A 19,121-nucleotide genomic window follows, 5' to 3' on the forward strand; every position below is an offset into this window, starting at 1 on the left:
CGCGTCGCCTCGCGGGTTCCGGTGAGAACGGCAGCTCAGACAGAGGTGAACGTTTTTCCTTTATGCGACAGCGAAAGCAGCGTGTACCAGGGAGTACTGGTGATGTTTTTCATCCTCCACTTCATGCAATGCCCCGCTGCCGGCTTGCAACTGTCCCAGCATGGAAGCAGGGTTCAGGTCAGTGGTCTCAGGAGGGATAGGGCAAAGGCTCTCCAGAGACAACACCACCTTGTTAAACCAAGCAGAACGGTGGACAGAGGAAGACCAAGAAGAAAACACTAGTCTGCGTCTGATTCACAGTTGTTGCCACTTAATTATTTCAGCTGCTACTAGAGAAGAGTCAACCTTAGCTCTGTGCTCGAGGCAGACATCCTGCACTAACCCTGCATCAGGCACTTGGATGGTTGAGCGATGTTGAAGGCTGGAAATGGGCTCGTAGTTGAAGCCAAATCAATGAATAGTTAGGCCAGTCAGGACAGGTGGTGAATCCCAGCATGGAGGGGGCTAGGCAGCAACTTTAGGATGATGGTTGAGTGTTTCAGCTGGCAGAGGACTACCCCCTCTTCAGTTGTCACGGTCATGCTCAAACCCAGAATTGTGATCTACTGCATACTTTTTTGAAACACTAAAACAGTCTAGCCCAAGCTTGTAAAAAAAGGTTGCTCTACAACAGTTTAGTAAACAATTTATTTTAAATTAAATCTTTGTTGTGCACAAGGGATAAGTTAAAGGACAACAGGAAGGAAATAAAAGATAGGTTTCTAATACAGAATATCCTTTTTTTGCCTTAGAGGCACAGAGATTAAGTACATCTATTGCAGAACATCCATGAACAGAACCACTAAATCAAACAGTCTGACTATATCAAGACTGTTAGAATTCCATTACATTACTGCAGTTTACCAGAATCTATAGCCATCTTAAAAAAAACCCAACATGTACAACTGAAAATAACACCTAAACACTTAAAATCAGATGCCAGTAATTCTTCATATCACTCCAGTTCAGAACTTGAGTAGAGGGGAATCCACATTTTCTTTGTTGACGTCAGGACTCAGAGTGATAAGAGGTGAACTCAAATCAATTAGCTGAAAAGGAAAAATAATAAAATTTAGCTATTGTATATAAGAAGACTATGTAGTTGGTAGTACTTAACTACTAACAGAAATCCTAAACAAAAAGTAGTCAAGCTTTTAGGTTCATGTTTTTAAACATCTAGTTTACTCTTTGACAAATGGAAGCTTCAAGGCAATTGCTCATAGTCACCTTGAAAGGCTAAAAGGCTTTTCTAGGCATATTCAAGCAACACTACCATCCAGGCAGGGCAGAGCAATTCTGAACATACCCTCAGAATTCAGACTTATGTGATCCTCTTCTGAGATATTTTGAGGGACCTAACAGTAAGCTGATCCCAATTACAGCCAATGTCAAAGGCTGCATCTGACATCTAAAGCCATCTACCCTTCAAGCTACTAGCCTGCAAAAAAAACCCCACTTGTGCAGAAACGCTTGTCAAATTGTAAGAGTAGAATCCAACACCTCTTTCAGTTAAGGAGTTAAAGGATGAGTTAATGTATTGGGTTGAAATTTCCCCCCAAAATTAACTTTGCCAGACCAGCACAGTTAAACAGGAGACAGCCTTGCTTTTTTGCTGAAAAGGGGCTGCTGCTGACAAGAGCTGAAAATTTGCAAAAAAGGAAGAGTCAGCATGCCTACTCTGCAGAAGACATTCACTTCCTGCTTCAGAATAATTTTCAATCTGCTTTAAGCATTAAGTTCTTTCTCCATCCTCTTCCTATCTGCAGATTGCTCTCTGAGCTCTAGTTTAGAGCACATGGATTTTAAACATTATGTTCTCTTTACTTAAGAGCATCTTACTATGTAGTATCACATTGAACATAATCTATTAAATCTTACAGTATTGTGGAGCTGCTCTACAGACCATCATATGCAGCCAGTTGACATTTTTCTCCTAGCATATTTGCACCACAACACTTGAGTATAACTTACCTTTACCTGCTCTGAAAATACAGGCTTTAGAGGAGTAATTTTACTCAGTTCAGGGGTATTAGAAAGGTCAATCAGGGGTCTACTTTCACATTCCAATGTGCATGGGAATGGTTTGTCTTCTCCAGTATCTACCAGTAAAACCTTAAAAAGAAACAAATAAAAACAGATTCAGTTTCAGGTTTTCCCTTCTGCTCTCCATGCTTCCTTCATAAACATTTAGTAAGTTAATTTAGCTCAGACAGCTGTAATAATGACAGGACAGGTTTAATTTACAGGTTAGGTGTTTTTCATGCAGGATTGTTTGCACACAGTATAAAAACCTTGGCTCTTTTTCTGCTAATGGAAAATACAGTGAGACAAAGCAAAAAGAAATCCTTCTGGTATGGAACAATTTTTCCACTTAACAGTAGAGTTAAGTCAGTTTTAAAGCAGAAGAGTAGTAACTGTCCAAATGTTTAAACTATTGCACAATAATTGTAGTCAAATGTTTAGTCATATCATAAAAACAATTCTGTAGAGCTCCAAACTTTAGTTATGCTTTTGTCCAGTTCTCTATTATAGAATTGCTTAGCCCATGTATAGATAATGTCCTCAAGTAAGCCAATAAGAAAAATACTCATACAGTAACATCAAATAGTTTATAGGTTATTCTACACATGAATATTTGTAAATCAATAGCCACTTTGACAGCTCAGTGTTTCAGAACTGCCAGTCCAGTCCTTCATCAGTATCAGTATCAGTATCAGTATCACTAAGGTTGGAAGAGACCTCAAAGATCATCGAGTCCAACCTGTCACCACAGACCTCATGACTAGAGTAGGGAGGACACTACCACCCACTGCAGGCTTGAACTCACGACCTTCCCATTAAGGGTCTTATGCGCTACCATGAGTATTCCTTATACTTTCCAGCTGGGACCTATGGGTTTGTTAGCTAATGTTTTTACTTGAAACATTAAAATAGCATGATTAGTTGAAAGACAGAGAAAGCTACTTTTTCATGTATTAACATGCAATAAAAAGCTGCTAATGAAATACTGATTATTTATAAGGCAATCAAAATCTGGACCGTTATGGTGTGTAAATGCTGGTGCTAGTTAGTGTACTAAATGCCTAAGAGTAGGGGTGATGCTCACAGCAATCCAGATATTTATAGAAAAATGGGAAGCCAGCTTGGCACATAAATGGATATGCTCTCAGCAGCTGAAAACCATAAACATTGCTGGAAGTAGCATCCCATGGGATTTCAAATAGCTGCCAAGCTCTTGCTACAGGTCAAACACAAAGACAATCAATTTGCAAGCATTTCTGGTAGGACTGTTCTGCTCAAGGTTTGTGATCTCAAACAAGGATTTGCACGTTCCCAGGGCATCTCTCTCTGGGGTGCTTTGTGACAGAGTGTCTGCAGCACTCCCAAGTTAATGCCTCCAGAGTGCCAGTTTTCAACATGAAGCCAGCAGATTCTTGGGAAAGGGCACAAGTGTTCACTGAACTAAAGCATGCTACATGGGCTTTGGGGTTTAATCCTCACTCACTGTACGCAGGTTTGCACTGCTGTTAGCTGGCTGAATTCAGCTACAGCAGTGTTATTTTTCTCCAAAGGTTTCTATGGCTGCAATAGCAACTGCCCTGTGACAATGATTTCTAGACGAACCCACAAAGATGTCACAGTACTTACCCATAAGTGAAAATTTAATACGAAATCTACAAGCATTTGACTGTTCAGCTTTGATACAGGAACAAACGTCGTGAAAACACTGCGCAGATGTTCAATGAATAAAGTCGGCACTAGAGGGCGCACATGCCCTTTAGTTAATCCATTTTAACCTGGAGCGTACTGAAGTGGTTTTCCTAATTACCACTCATCTTAAAATAATGTTTCCAAGTAGTTTACTTAGCAGTTGCATAGGAAAATGTATTATCATTTCTTACCTCACTTTGCTTCTCTTCAGCCAACTGATTCTGTACTTCATCCTCCTTTAATTTGTTTTCTACCACTTCTGTAGCATTTTTTTCTGGTGAGAAGTTAAGTGCAAGAGGTAGTACAGGTGGAAGAAATACATCATCTTCTGAAGAAGATACCTGTGTCTTACTCCCTTTTGTCTGCTTAGAACTAGGGAAAAGAGCATCATCAATAATTAGGTTCTTTAGTCAGCATGTACTTCTAAAAACAAGACAATGTCTGACTATCTACTCCTTTTCTGCTCCAAGTGGTAATGATGAAAAGCTTCCCCTATTTTCATCCAAAAGTATACTAGTTAGCTGTGAAATACAAGATATTTCATGCCTCAATAAATTTATAGCACATCCAATTAAAAAAAGCTAATGACTCCAGGATGAAGAATTTACTATTAAGCTGACATATATGTGTAGCCTAAACTTCACACAGGGGATTTTGTAGTGTTTTTGTTTGGGTTGGATTTTTTCAGACTTTGAAAAAACCAACTAGAAAACAAGTACTGATATTGCATAGCACTGAGCAACCCACTTCAGTCCCTGCTGAGTAAGTACTGACATCACTTGAAGGACCACAAATTGTAGTCTGATCAGTATAATGAAGTCATTGTAGAGCAATGAATTGTTTCCTTGAGCAAAAACACTGATTTAGACATTTAGCCCAAGGAACATGACACAGGAAGAATTTTATAGCCAGGAATATATACTGTTCATCTCCACGCATCAAGCAAGCCTGCATACATAGTATTTGGCACTTGAGAAGATAATGGCTTTATAATATGAAGAATGCAACATTATTCTCACAGAAAGCTAAGAAAATCAACAACAATGTAAAATTAATGCATTCGGCAAGAATTTAAAGTGAAGCATAGTTAAACCTGCTCAGAAACAAAAGTTCAGTCAACTAAATCCCTGGGGTTTTGACCAATGCTTTAATAAGTAATTTTAAAGAAGCACTGGCAACAGTATGAAACAAAGTTAAAACACCTCAACAGCTACTTCCCTTCATCAGAAGGCAACTGTAAATAGTGCAAACCCCAAATCTATTCTCAGTCAGAGCATCAGATAAATCTTAAGTTGCCCACTAGCTCAAAAAATGCAAGTAACTTCCTATTAAGGATAATTCCTTAATGTCAGATACTGACTCATCTCAGTAAGGATTGTAAGTATTTCACTAGTCACACAATATCAGTGTATTAGGCCTGCACAGCATCTGTGCTCAAATGCTTTATTCTAATATTTGGCTTGAAAGTCATCGTTAAAATTAATTTAGAGGCAGTACTTATTCTGTATACAGGTGTTAGTCTTACCCAGATGCAAGAGTCCTTTTGGTAGAAAAGCTGGAACTTTGGTGAACAGATGCCACATGTGGAGAAAGTGCAGTGCACTTTCTTGGTGCAGTTTTAGGAGTCACTGCAGAAAATCCTGAGATCCGACGAATGGGTGTGGGTATGCCAGACCGCTTCAGACTGGCAGGAGTCATGGAGACAGACCTTTTAGGAAACCAAGAATTCTGAAAGATCCCATCTTCTGAGGCTTTCACTGGAGTGCTGACTGCCATTGCACTGAAAATAGAATGTGCATTAGCCAAAAGCTTCTAGAAACAGCTTTATTCAAACTGTCCCACCAAACAACAGAAACCAGCTTTCCTGTGGCCAGTGAGGGCACAGTAGTCATCATAAAGCTGGTAATCACAGCATTAAGGGCTTTACTGCATAGAATTCTTTTACTAATGGCTCTATTTTTTACTGCAGAGAAACCCCTCTTCTGAAGACGGCAGGGGAGGGATTTTTTGGTTTAGTTTTGGGTTTTGTTTTTATATCAGCTCCAAAAGGCATTAACACAGGTAACCTAGAGGGTCTCGAGCAATTAGAATAGGAAGTCAGAATTTTTAAAGGTTGTTGCAACATCAAGTTATGCTGCATTTTAAGAAGTATGCCTCAATACATTCCATTTTCAGTTAAGCCCTACCTTCCAAGTACACCACAAAATGTTGATCCAAGAGATGGTGTTCCTTTTGGTGTGTCTAAAGACAAAAAGTTTTGTTAATTGGTATCTACCATCATCTTTTTTTGTTTTCTAATAGCAGATATCTTTTCAGTTAAAATATTAATTCCTTCCAAGAGATGGACAAGTATAACGAGACAAATGACTAGTGTTCAAAGAAACAATTACTTTTAATAGCCAAGATAGAAGATAGGTCATGCAAAGTAGGTGCTTACCTCCAGTTTTCATTGAAACCTTAGTTTGACATGTAGGAACAGACAAAATTCTAGCCCTGGGCTTTGGACAGAGGCTTCCTTTCTTTCCACTTCCATCTTTATTCTGCTGACATAACTTCTGCAGATCAGGAACAGAACTCATTCTCTCAATTCCACTGCCTGCAGCCTCAGATGTAGCAGAAGCTGAAGAGTTAGCTAAGCTTACAACACTAGGTATTTTGTGAGTACTGGCTGATCTTGCTTGACTCTTGGATTTCTCAGTACTGACAGCCTGCAGAGATGACACTTTAGCCAGCCTATTCGTACTTGATGAAGGCTTAGAGCCACTCACACTAGCTTTTGAAGACATACTTGATTTTCCTGAAATAGAAAAGTATATTTCTTTGCTTATTGCTAAGTTTTACAACTATGCAGAATAATTACATTCACAAGGAAAGAAAAACAGCCTTTCACCTTATGTTCAAACAATTCAAGTTTAAGGGGAACACATACAACTCACTCCCTGAACACTTCAGTTATTTTGTCTGTTTCAGTCTCCTCATCAAATTCCTGAATGACTGCAATTGAGTCAAAGAATATTCTTGAAGGAATGCCAGAACAGCTTGCAGATTGGTTATATTTTCAACATGTTCTCCCAGTGTAGTTGGCTCTGTTCCCTTAAGCAGGCATTCAAGAATTTCATGGTTCTAATTATGCTGAAAAACACAGGGTGAACTACCCCACAAGTGCTTTTCTCGGTTTTCTGCATGGTTCTTTCAGTCTGTAAGGTACTTCATTAATAGGACAAATCCTGACTAGACCCTTCTATCTCATAAAATAATTTTTATTAACCTTTAACTTTTATTAACATATTGTTGCACATTCAGGAATAAAAAAGTACAAAAATTAGTTACTCGGTTCTCTCTATAGATCTGGAAGAGCTGTGGTATTTACATGTCAGTATTTTCATGAGACTGTTTTCCTGATCCTTTGAGTCTCAAAGGGGTCAAGACTCTCAGCTGTATTCAGTGATCTCCCCAGAGTTGTTTGGGTTTTGTTTGTTTTTTAATCTGAGCAACGATCACTTTTTCATTAAGCTACAGAAACTCCGAATTAGGCCTTCTGCCTCCTACCTTCCCTTTGTACTCCAATTGTTTTGGTAGGGTTTGTTTGTCTGGGATTTTTTAGGCAAGTTAGAGAAGCTTACAGCATTCAGAAGCTCATAAAATTGGCTATAATAAGAGAAGATCATGTTCAAAAATAACATGTTCCCTGAGGCATTGCTTTTCTATCTGTGTCAGACTCTCACATGTAGGCATCAGGTAACATGAATCTAGTTTTCACAAATGATAGAAGTCTAAGATTTATCTTTAGTCCACAGGGATTTACTGGGCTAGCCTACAAAATTTTATGCTCCATTCAAAATATTTCATACTGCTTGTATGTACTGGGCACCATTAAAACATCCAAAGCCACAGTCCACACACATAGTTAATTATTTCAAAACTGATTTGTGGCACAAATTTGTAATAAGAGTGATTACCATCTTTTCCTATGGGAGAAAGTAGTAAACTTGAATTCAGACTTGAATTCACACTGGAAATTGATGACAAAGAAGATGTAGTCATCTTTCTTGTGAGACCAAGACCAGGAAGTTTCAGCTGTGTTGTTTTCAAGCTAGGCTGAATCAAAGAATACAGTTTATTCAAAAGAAAAACAAACAAACAACTAAAGCATCAAAACAGTGCATTTTGTTACAGCACCCACTATCAAGAAACATACACCACAAAGGAATCAAAGGGGCCCCTACTTTCAATAGGCGATGGTTTGCAAGGAACTGATATCACATTACCAGTAAAATCTGCAGTATACAATGGATCCTAAGACAGAGAGTGTCAAGTAATAAAATCCAGGAGATATTTTACCTAGAGGCCTGGATTTGTGCCTGCAAGGTCATCAACACAATCATTCCCTTGCTATCCTAAAATACATTTTCAATTGGTCACAAAACCACATCCTAAATGTCATACCATTAATCAGCCCCTCTCATTGACTGAGATGTTGTGGACAGAACTAGAGCTAAAAGGTTTTCTTGTCCTTTCAAAAACCTGGGACTTTACTCCCATCACCTCCATGGGCAATGGTAAACAGTAAACAAAGCCATTTTTGCATAGTACGTCACCAACAACTGTGAAGTAATTTTACCAGCAGCAAGTGTTTAAACAGAAGCTGGGAATTATGGTATTCACAAAACCGTAATATAGTGGAAAAGAAAATTGCCTGCAGATGCCCTACATTGTCATAATAAACTAGTTGGCTAGTATACCATAGTGTCTGCCCTGACTTTTTGTTTTATATATATAAAGCTTCCTGCCTACGGATCTTAAGAGGTAGAAAAACATCAGAAGACTAAAAATTTTACTTTAAAAAATTTAAGCTTGTACACAGTTTAAATATTCCTAAAACAAAAGCCATGTTTAAAGAAAGCACTGCTCCCCAGAAGCTGTCTTTACCTTTTCAGTCATCGACAAATTGCTTTTTCCAAGAGTAGATAAAGTTTTTGCCATTGGCAGTTTGCCATTTGCCTTTGTATTTCTTTCCTTAGCTTTCTGGTCTTGTGTAAGAGGTGAGCTGGCAGTTTTCGTGGAAGACACACACATTTTAACAGGGCTTCTATTTTTAGGAGTATGACAAGCATGTGCTTTGTCATCTGACAACAGTTTATCTGATTCCTTCTGAAAACAAGCTGGCAGCTGACATGCTAAGCTATCCTGCACACAGTATGTCTCCCTCTTAACAGCCCTGGGACTTTTCTCTATATTTTGGTCTCTCAGTATTTTCAATTTTGACGTTGAGTCCTCCACAAATTTTTCAGTAGTTTTGTTGCCTTGTTCTTCTGGTTGGTTTATTTTAGTCTGTTCATTCTTGCCTTCAGACTCTAGTCGCAGTGCCAGCAAATGAGCTTCTTTGAAAATTTCCACAAATTTCTCTCCTTTAAGTGGGCTCCACAGGAGTTCATCAGAAGCAGGTACACTCTTCTTCTCAACACTTTCTTTGGCTTCAATATTGGCAGCAATACATTTTTCTTTATGTCCCAAAGGTCCAACAAAAACTTCATCTTCATTTCCACTAAGAAGAAAAATAAGTCAACCTTGCACCTTGTGTGTGTGTCCATTTTTAAAGGTATACTTACCTGTAGGCCACTCACCTTGCTGGAGAGAGAGAAAGGTCAAAATCAAAGTTTTCATCAGTCAGAAGAGGAATGTCTAAAATTGTAACAAGGACTTTGTCACAACAGGAATTTGCAATGAAAGTTATTGCATTATGCTTTGACAATGTAGTGAAGCTGATGTCAGACCGCAAACTAAGTTTTAACTACCAAATTCAAATAATTGTAATTAGACTGTGGTTTATGTCAAATTGAAGGTACAGCTGTGAATATGATTGTAATTGTGATGCCCAAATATCATGAAAACCAGCAATGCTAATTTCTAAGCATAGGAACGTGATTCTTGGCTGTAGAAAAGACTCTCAGCAGCCTCTAATCAAGAAAAGTACAAATAGATAACATAGAGTTATATGACAATGCAGTTGTTCTGTCAGTCACTTCTTTTTTGTTTCAGATCACCACAGGACAGTAACAAGAGCCGGTCAGAAAGATAAATTTTCTTGTTATCTAATACAGACACTAAATATTAACCAAATCCATCACAGATAAGACCTGGGATCTTTCCACCCAGGTAAGGACAAGGAAGGAGCTTAGATTAGATATACAGGAGAGGTTGATGACATCATGTTGCTACTACATGTGCTCTAGCACCAGTGCTCCACAAGCTCTGCAGGAGGCTCAAAAACCTGAGAATCAAGAGCAGCCCATACAGAACAATATATTAAGTCTAGTAATCTGAACCATTTTAACTTTGAATAAGAGATACACCAGATAGAGAATAGCTCAACGTGCTCTCCACTTACCATTGTTCACGCAAATACCCATTTTTTCTTCAATCACACGACCTGAGCAGTGCGCTGCCGTTTCTTTTCCTTCCTCCATAGTGTCTGGAAAACAAAATTAGCACTGCAATAGGTTTTCAAACGCCCAAAACAAGGTTAAAGAATCTTAGGATACTGCCAAATTATCAAGGAAGTAAACATCCCTTTGAAGACTGTTTATGTTTAGAGACAGCCACACAAACAAAGCCACCGGAGCCGAGATCCCCTCCACACACTCGAGAAGCTGTCCGCCATACGTGGAGCCACTTACGGAACTCTGCGATGAGCTGCCCGGGACACCCTCCCAACGTCCCTCCCCGGGCAGCTCGCATAGGCCTCCCCAATCCCGAACCGCCCCGCTATAGCTGGACCCCGAAGCAAGGCCTACAGCCACTACACCACGACTGAAGAGAAGCGGCCGGCCCCCCAAGGACCCGATCCGGGGTGCTGCTCCTGTTGTTCCGCTCACCGCCACAGGCTTGCCGACTACTGAACAGTAAGCGAAGCAGCCCGGGCGTTTGAAATCACGCCGCGCTCCCGCGACACTCCTCCCTCTCGCTCTCATTGGCAGGTTCGAACACTACTGGACACCTCCTGCCCCGGGGCACGCTGGGGCTTGTAGTTGGCGGCCACCTCCGTCAAGAGCTGCGTGGCAGCGCCGCTCCGCTGGGGCGCACCCGCTTACCGTGGCCAGTTTTTAACAGATTAAGTATATGTAATTACTGTCGGTCTGGTAGAACTAGGGGTGGGCCCCTAGAGCATCACATCACCCAGGGCCATCAGAGGTGGCCCGAAGGGCTTCCGGATAGCTGGCGGCAGCCATGTCTGGGGCCAGACCCCTCCTACTCTCTTCGGGCTCACAGGGCGAGTGGCGTCTTTCGCGTTTTCCTTTCGTCAGCTGCAGGGTTCAGCCTCGCTGTGTTAATTACAGATTTATCATTGTATCATGGATTGGAAGGGACCTTTAAAGGTCAGCTACTCCAATTCCCCCTGCAGTGAGCAAGGATGTCTTTAGATCAGATTGCTCACAGCCCCATCCAAACTGGCCTTGAATGTTTCCAGGGATGGAGCATCGACCACCATTCCTGTTCCAGGGTTTGACCACCCTCACTGGAAAAAAATTGCTGTTTATCCCAACTACTTGTCACTGATGTGCTGGATTTAATGATACAAAACTGGGAGGAGTGGTTGGTAAAGAAGAAGGCTCTGCTGCCCCTCAGCGAGACCTGGACAGGCTGAAGGGTTGGGCAGAGGGGAACACCATGAAGTTCAACAGAGGGAATTTTAGTGTCCTGCATCTCGGGAGAAATAACCCCATGCAGCAGTACAGGTTAGGGATTGCAGCTCCATGGGGAAGGACCTGGGAGCCCCAGTGTTAAGTTAACCATGAACCAGCAGCAGTGTGCTCTTGTGGCAAAGAAGCCAAATGGTATCCTGGGGTACATAAATGTGTGACCAACAGGTCCAGGGAAAGTTTTCTTCCCCTCTTTATTCTGCCCTAGTGAGGTCACACCTGGAGTACTATGTCCAGTCCTGGGCTTCCCAGTTCAAGAAGGACAGGGAACTCCTGGATAGAGTCTAATGGAGGGCTGCAAAGATGATTAGGAAACCGGAGCACCTCCCTTATGAGGAAAGACAGAAACCTTGGGCTGTTTAGCCCAGAGAAAAGAAGGCTGAGAGAGGATCTTATCAATATGTGTCAATATCTAAAGAGCAGGTGTAAAGACGATGGGGCAAGTCTCTTTTCAGTGATACCCAGTGATAGGATGAGGGGCAATGGGCACAAACTAGAACACAGGAAATTCCATTTGAACATGAGGAAAAATGCCTTTACTTTGAGGGTGATGGAACACTGGAACAGGCTCCCCAGAGAGGTTGCGGACTCTGGAGACTTTCAAAACTCATCCGAATGTGCTCTTGTGCAACCTGATCTAGGCAAACCTGCTTTAGCAGGGGGATTGGACTAAATGATCCCCAGATACAACTTGAGGCTGTTTCCTCTTGTCCTGTCACTTGCTGCATATGGGAAGAGACCAACCCTACCTCATTCCAACCTCCTTTCAGAGTTGTAGAGAGTCATGAACAGAGCAGAACAGAATAAACCAGGTTGGAAGAGACCTTCAAGATCATTGCGTCCAACCTATCATCCAACACCACCTAATCAACTGACCCATGCAACCAAGCACCCTGTCAAGTCTCCTCCTGAACACCTCTAGTGATGGCGTTCAACCCCTAATATTCTGTGATTTTAAGTTTCTGTGTTTGCCTGGCAGACCTCAGCAGTTGTGGTGGCAGCAGTGGTAGGGAAAGCTGCCAGGAATATATGGTCATTACTGAAAGACTCCGCTTCAGGGTTGCAGGACTTCAGGGTGACTCCTGGCACAGCTGTCATGCTGGCTGTGCTGGAGGGTGCAGATGAGCTCCTTTTGTTTCCTCCACACTTTTGCTGGATTTGGTTGTCTCAGTAATTAAAGTACACCAAAAAGGCTATGTATGTGTTCTTAAGCTGACATAAGGAATAGCAAGTTTCCTGCATATCAGTCCCAGCTACTGCCAATTAATATTGGCTAGCTGATAAAATAGTCTTAGAAGGAGACCCATACCAGTAAGAAAAACCAGGAAAATACGACTTTATCCACATTTACAGTATCACAGTACATTAGAGATTGGAAGGGACCTCCAGAGATCATCAAGTTCAACCCCCCAGCCAAAGCAGGATCACTTAGGGTAGTCCACACAGGAATGCATCCAGACAGGTTTTGAATGTGTCCAGAGAAGGAGACTCCACAACCTCTCTGGGCACTGTTCCAGTGCTCCATCACCTTCACTGTAAAGAAGTTTCTCCTCATGTTGAGGTGAAATCTGTGTTCAAGCTTATACCCATTGTTCCTTGTCATATTTGTGTGCTACCAAAAAGAGCTTGGCCCCCTCCACTTGATACCCACCCCTCAGATATTTATAGACATTGATGAGATCCCCTCTCAACCTTCTCAAGACTAAACAGCCCCAGGTCTCTCAGTCTTGTTTGTATCATCAATGACCTTGCTGAGGTCTCTCAATCCCCTCATCCAGGTCGTTGATAAAGATACTGAACAAAACTGGACCTAGTACCGATCCCTGGGAAACGCCGCTGGCCACAAGCCTCCGAGGTGACTCTGTGCCACTGATGATGACCCTCTGAATTCTGTTGTCAAGCCAGTAATTCTGTTTCTTCCAATGTTTAATGCTATCCTGTGTTTGGAGTTTTCTCCTGATTCATGCATAGCCTCAGAAATTGCTGTCAAGCGATGTATTCTCTTCTGAGAATTTCAGGATGACTTGACTAGATAAATGTACTTAAATTTAGCAGCTGACTAAGGCTGGCCAGTCATGGCCTGCAGATTTTCATATAGACAGAATATTATGTAACCCATTTTTTACTTGACCACTCTACTTGGTATTTTCCATGGATCCTTGCAAGTAGTATATGTGCAACCAGAGTTCACCTCCCACCTTTCCTTCCTCCCCAGCACTTAATGAATCCCTTCTGGCCTGTAGGGGTCAGTAAGGTGGGGAGGTATCAGGCTTTGTTGCTTGTAAACCAGGTCAGTCCTCGTTATTGCAGAATTTCTTTCATCCAGAATTTTACAATTATTCCCTTTAGTATTTTTCTAGGTGGGTCCTTAAATGACTATTACCGATGAAACAATTTCAATTCTACATTTTTACCATTCCTTTTTTTGCATTGCTTTAGCCTGTAGTGAGTTGAGCAAACATTCATGGCTGCATTAAGAGCACTCAACCATATGCATTATAAAGAACAATTTTCCACAAGAAAATGATGATAAAAGAATAAAAGTTGAAAGAACTCAAAAGTGTGTTATATAACCAAAAAAAAAAAATCAATGATCTTGCACTTCTGAGATGAGGTTTACACATACTTCTTCTTGTTCAGTGAAAAAGTGTGAGCCTTATAATGAAACAGAAACCGTAGATGAAACTCGTGGGGCAAATAGGCTGTAAGTGCTACAGATCTTAAGACTGAAGTTAAAAAAAAAAAAAAAAGAAAGTATAAAGAAAAATTAAAAACATACAGGAAAAATGCAGAGCACAGCTTTTATTGCAGTACCTACCACTCCCTAATTTCAGAAAACAGAATGCTAGGTCTGAAAAAGCTAGAAGTGATCCAAGGCAGTGATTTGTTGCTCATGTCCAAATCACTTCCTCCAAGTTACTGGAATGTTTTTATTTTTCTATATTTAATATATTGCTAATAATGAAGAATTCTATAATGTCCTCAATAGCTCTACTGTATCCAGTGACATGGTTTTACTCCCATAGCCATTAGAAATAAACAGCACTTGCACTTCTATTGAAATGCACGCTGATTAACTTGTCTTGCAACAAGTTTACTTAAAGGAAAATGAGATTCATCCAGTTTTCATTAAACAGTTAAAGTGTCAATTACATTAAAATAGCTCTTTTTATAAATGTTATTTATAGAAAAGAGGCTTAGGAACTGGAAAGACTATGAGTAAGCAAGCTCAGTCTTAATTTTCTGGAGTGGAAGAGATATCCCAAGACCTACGTGGAAACTGCTAATTGCTTTACTAAAACTAAGGGAACCAATCTTATTTATATATAAACATAAATGCTATCTGAAGGAAAGACAAAATCCTTTAGAAGTGCACTAGAACTACAAGTTCAGATTTGCCTTAACAATTATATGTGGCAAGAAGCCTAAAGTAACAGCTAAATGAGAAATAAAGTTCTTTAAATTGTGTTGACAGTTTAAAGGCAATGCAAGAAGATATTCATGTTTTGTTTTCAGAAAGAAGGGCTTTGGCTTATTTTTCTAAACAACAAATTTTAAGTGTGTTAATTCACAAGCCCTACAAATGATTACTGGGACCATTTGATTTATTGTATTAAACCCACTATTAACCCATCCAATCATGCAACACCCAACTTTTAGAATTGCATTGGCAGAGCCTCTTGTTATGGGGAACGTTTCCAGATCGTCAGGGAGGAAGTGGATGTATGTGACTTTGTTACAAACCCTAAATGTCCAAATGTTTTCTTTTGTGCTGATTTACTGCTTATTGACTGCTCAACGAATGTGATTATTGCAAAAGCCAACAAATGACTAAAGAAGACACTTTTTCATAAAAATGTTAGAATATTAGAGCACATCTAAGTGATGGTGGCTTGGAATTTCGCTCCAGGCAAGTTAAACTAAATTAGTTGCAGAAAGGAACTAAGTTTTATCCCAAAATAGCCTGTGATCTAATAGAAAGTAGTTCTAAGTTACAGCTCATCCTGCATTTTTCATCACCAGCACCCTCCATCTGTGCATTACTTACGTTGCAATGAATTTGGCAACACTTCAGCAGTGAGCTACTGTTTATAAGAAGGGATCCCAGCAGCTAAAATAAGCCAGTCATTGAGATGACTCATTACTTGTCTTGTAAGCTGCTCCAGGCAATTTCTGAAGAATGATGTTAAAATCAGCTTAGAAAACCCATAATTTGAGGACTTCGACTGACATATATCAAGTGCTCCCAGATAAACGTTGGTCATATTGGTGGGCTTGGAAGGAAATTCTTTTGTTGTTAATGAGTGAAGATTTTCCTCTTTTGTGCCAGAAGACAAGAGGATAAAAAAGGCTCTTTTCCTCTCTGCAAGAAGATATCTGACACATTGGGAATTCAATCACCAACAGGTCATGAATGCTTCCCGGAGGTAAGATGCACATACTGCATTCTCCGCAGGTAGGACTAGGAAAGTAAACTACTGCCAGAATATCCCTCTCGTGGTCTTCACATGATGCTGCCAAATGATCATGAACTGTGCTATTTGATTTGCAGTTACAGAAGACAGAAGGTAGTCCATATCTTGCCAGAAATGTTAAATATGTGTTTCTAATACTACAGCTACTTTCTGTGAAATCTTAGCTACCAAATTTCTGGTTTATTGATGAATTCCCTTTTGCAGCATGCATTTCCTGGACATACATTTTTAACAAATCAGTTTGACAGTTCTCTTCCAAGTGTGCATAAGTATATAAATATAATTTCTGTTTAAAAGCTCTTTAGTCATAAACTGTATCTGCTGTAATGTTTTTGTAATTCCTGCTAGTCTATGATAAAAGCTGCAAGAACATTTAACACTTCTCAGACCCCCTCCTAAACTACATGAAAATCACAAGCTGATCTCCTTTTCACACTGCAATTCAGATGGCATTTTTTTTCCTCTTAAAAAACCCTAACCAACAAACAGGCAGACCCGCTGGGTCTTAGCAGGCAATTTTCAATGGTGATAACAGTAAGTGGAGGTCAGTTAGCACAGACTAACACCTCTGCTTTCAAACCATTTGGGAAAGATGGCAAAACAGTGTAAAATGTTACTCAAGAATCCTGCAGATGTGCTTGTGTAAGTACTCCTGTTTGGTATCTTTGGCTAATGAATGCCTTGACACACTGCTGAGGTAAGTCCCTTCTGAAAAGGAGAGATTGAAATTCATTATCAGAATGGGATGGAGAGCTCACATCTGCTGTTCACATTCCCCTAACTAAAGCTTTGGAAACTTGTAAATTTATTTTTTTTCCCCCTAAACCCTAGTACTTTCACCATATCGCAAAATGAAAGGGTATGTTTTTTCTCATACAACTGATCTGTATTACCAGTGAAGAGTGAGAGCACTGTACATCCTCTAACAATCCTCCCTCTCTGCCTGTCAGTAGGAGAGCAATACCAAATGGCTGGTAGATGTTTTGCATTTCCAATTATGGAAATTACTTTATTAACTTCATACAGTTTGAAAGGCTCTTTCCCAGATCCAGTAAGTGCACACTCTGGACTTCATTATAAACACTATTGAACTGTTAAAAAAAAATAATTTTGAATCTTAACCTTGCTTCTTGTTATGGCAGGATACATTCTCTCCGTGCTCACAGGCAGAAAAACAATGGGAACAAAAGTGAGAACTGGCACAGCACCTCTGGGCTTAAGCACCAGGATGGAGATGATCTTTCTACAGTCCATATGCTTTACACAGTGATTGTCATGATCCTTCTCATGGCGCTTTGGGGAGCCTGGTCAAGAAAGGATTTCTCCTCATAGCAGCAGTATGCTTCAAGTATGTTTGTGTTGCTTATCCATTCCCAGGAGGTACAAAAAAACCCAAACACGGTCTCAGCATCTTAACAGCATGCTTCAAACTATTTAAATTGTTGCAGCTTGTGGAACTGAGTCTGTGACACAATTTTAATAGGAAATGTACTTCAACATGACTTTGTGAATAACATATACCTGTTTGCATTGTACATATTTATATTACCCATTGCATGCATATGAAATTTAGTTTAAGCTCAACATGCTAGCAATGAGAGTTCAAATTGCATTTTTATTGGTCAGTGTTTTGTATAGCCATGCGAGCTTTCCATTTTTCAACTTAAATTGTCCAGTCTCTACCTTTGCCAAGATTACCTGTCCTTATCTGTGGTAAAACATACACTATAAGCAGGCAAATAATCTGCCATGTCACAACAACAAAGGAAAAAAATATAAATAAAACCAGCTATGCTGCAGGCAAAGGAATACCTTGGAACAAGTCAAATTCTTCTATCTGTTGCTAGAAGAGTGTATATGGGACTTCGGTCTCCATATTTTTAATTTATGGTAATGCTTTTGTAAACTTGGGATTAAAACCATGAAATAAACTGTATTTATAAGCATCCTTTGTTGTAGAACTGACTGGCTCAGTCTTCATTATTGTACTTGCTTTTCCACAACTCATTAATACTTCATGGCAATTCCAACCTCTATGTACACCAGCCCATTCTTAATGAGGGCTGTTCCATACTCCCATTTTTTCAAGGAAGTAACTTCACTCAGAAAATCTGCAAGCTTTCTGGAAATACGGTGACTTGGAGTTTCTGTTAAACTCTCTGTTAATTGTACGATTGCCTGCTCCTAATAAACTCAAATTAATGCTGGCAGCTTAAACTCAGGTTAGACCTCAAATTTCAGCATTGCCTGAACTAACAAACAGTTGTCATAATAAAGAACTGCAAGACATTTTAAATACTTATTAACATATAGATACATTTGTAATTCTGCAGTGCCTATATACAACACAGTTCTTCTAAGTATTGTGCACCCCATTTTGGTATCCACAATCAAGAGGGATACATAAATGTCAATGTTTTTGGTAAGCCTTACATGACATCTCTCAAGGACAGTTTAAAAAGCCTTGTAGCACTAGATGCACCTGCGTCCACAGTCAGTAGTCCCTCCCTCATAAAGGTACCATTGAAGTACTTGAGAGAGGGATTAGACAGTCTGACAGGTGGTTGGAGTTGCATGATGGGCAATGGCCATCATGGTAGTTCTGACAACAGGTCAAAGTGGCACTGAATAATCATTTGTTTTGAAAATAATGAAGGAAGTTTGCCCTAGCTGAAACAGGCACAGAAAGAGGCCTGAAGCTGCTGCTTTGAAAACGTAAGGCAAGAAGGTAAGTGCAGGCTAGGGGAGTAGCATGAACTGTGAAGGGCTTTGGAAGTAAAAGCAGACAGGCAAAAGCATCTTGGAGTGACAGAAGAGGGGGAAGGCAGTGAACGCAGCATCCAAGGGGGTCACATGCAATGGTGAGGGAAATTCACTCCTGGAACCTGCCACTGACAGCTGACAATTTGTCCTTTGCTTAAAGATTTTGTAAACCAGACTGGCTGTTTGCTCTAACATACATAGCTTTTAGAAACAAGCATTTTAGCTAATACCAAGCACACAATTCACAGATGCACAGGCTCTAGCTCATAAGTTGAGCTGCCAGGGCAGTGAATCCACATCACTTGGGCCGCTTTGCTCTTCACAGTGTCCTGCAGATGTGGCTGCAGAGTACTCAGAAGCAGTCGTCCTGTTGTAAGGCAGCCCACCTTTCCCAGGTTTTTTCCCCTGAAGAACCTCTGACTGCCCTTTACGT

General features: G+C 40.3%; 1 protein-coding gene across 2 annotated transcripts; it reads right to left on the reverse strand.

Annotated features, from left to right (window-relative positions):
• Window positions 1-618: 618 nt before the first annotated feature.
• Window positions 619-10,675, reverse strand: GTSE1 (G2 and S-phase expressed 1). 2 transcript variants are annotated; one of them, XM_068166478.1, is made up of 11 exons: window positions 10,626-10,675; window positions 10,139-10,222; window positions 9,375-9,432; window positions 8,680-9,295; window positions 7,710-7,848; window positions 6,188-6,547; window positions 5,937-5,991; window positions 5,276-5,530; window positions 3,942-4,122; window positions 2,011-2,151; window positions 619-1,088 (listed from the first exon to the last, which is right to left on the reverse strand). In XM_068166478.1, the coding sequence occupies exons 2-11, from the start codon at window positions 10,215-10,217 to the stop codon at window positions 1,005-1,007; spliced, it is 1,968 nt and encodes a 655-aa protein (XP_068022579.1). In that variant the 5' UTR covers window positions 10,218-10,222; window positions 10,626-10,675; the 3' UTR covers window positions 619-1,004. The 2 variants fall into 2 exon arrangements, with proteins under 2 accessions (XP_068022579.1, XP_068022572.1); XM_068166471.1 differs by having other exon boundaries at window positions 10,545-10,656.
• Window positions 10,676-19,121: the final 8,446 nt, after the last annotated feature.

This window comes from Melanerpes formicivorus, unplaced genomic scaffold (genome assembly GCF_026170545.1).
Source record: "Melanerpes formicivorus ecotype bairdi unplaced genomic scaffold, bMelFor1.0.p_v2 SCAF_3, whole genome shotgun sequence".
In the NCBI taxonomy this organism is placed as follows: domain Eukaryota; kingdom Metazoa; phylum Chordata; class Aves; order Piciformes; family Picidae; genus Melanerpes; species Melanerpes formicivorus.

Excerpts from the sequence above, each read along its gene's own strand:
- GTSE1 (XM_068166478.1), bottom strand. The coding sequence starts at position 10,217 with ATGGAGGAAGGAAAAGAAACGGCAGCGCACTGCTCAGGTCGTGTGATT. Across the intron at positions 7,849-8,679 it reads ATTTGTCGATGACTGAAAAG|CCTAGCTTGAAAACAACACA; the intron begins GTAAAGACAGCT and ends TCTTTGATTCAG. Across the intron at positions 5,992-6,187 it reads GGTTTCAATGAAAACTGGAG|ACACACCAAAAGGAACACCA; the intron begins GTAAGCACCTAC and ends TTTTGTCTTTAG.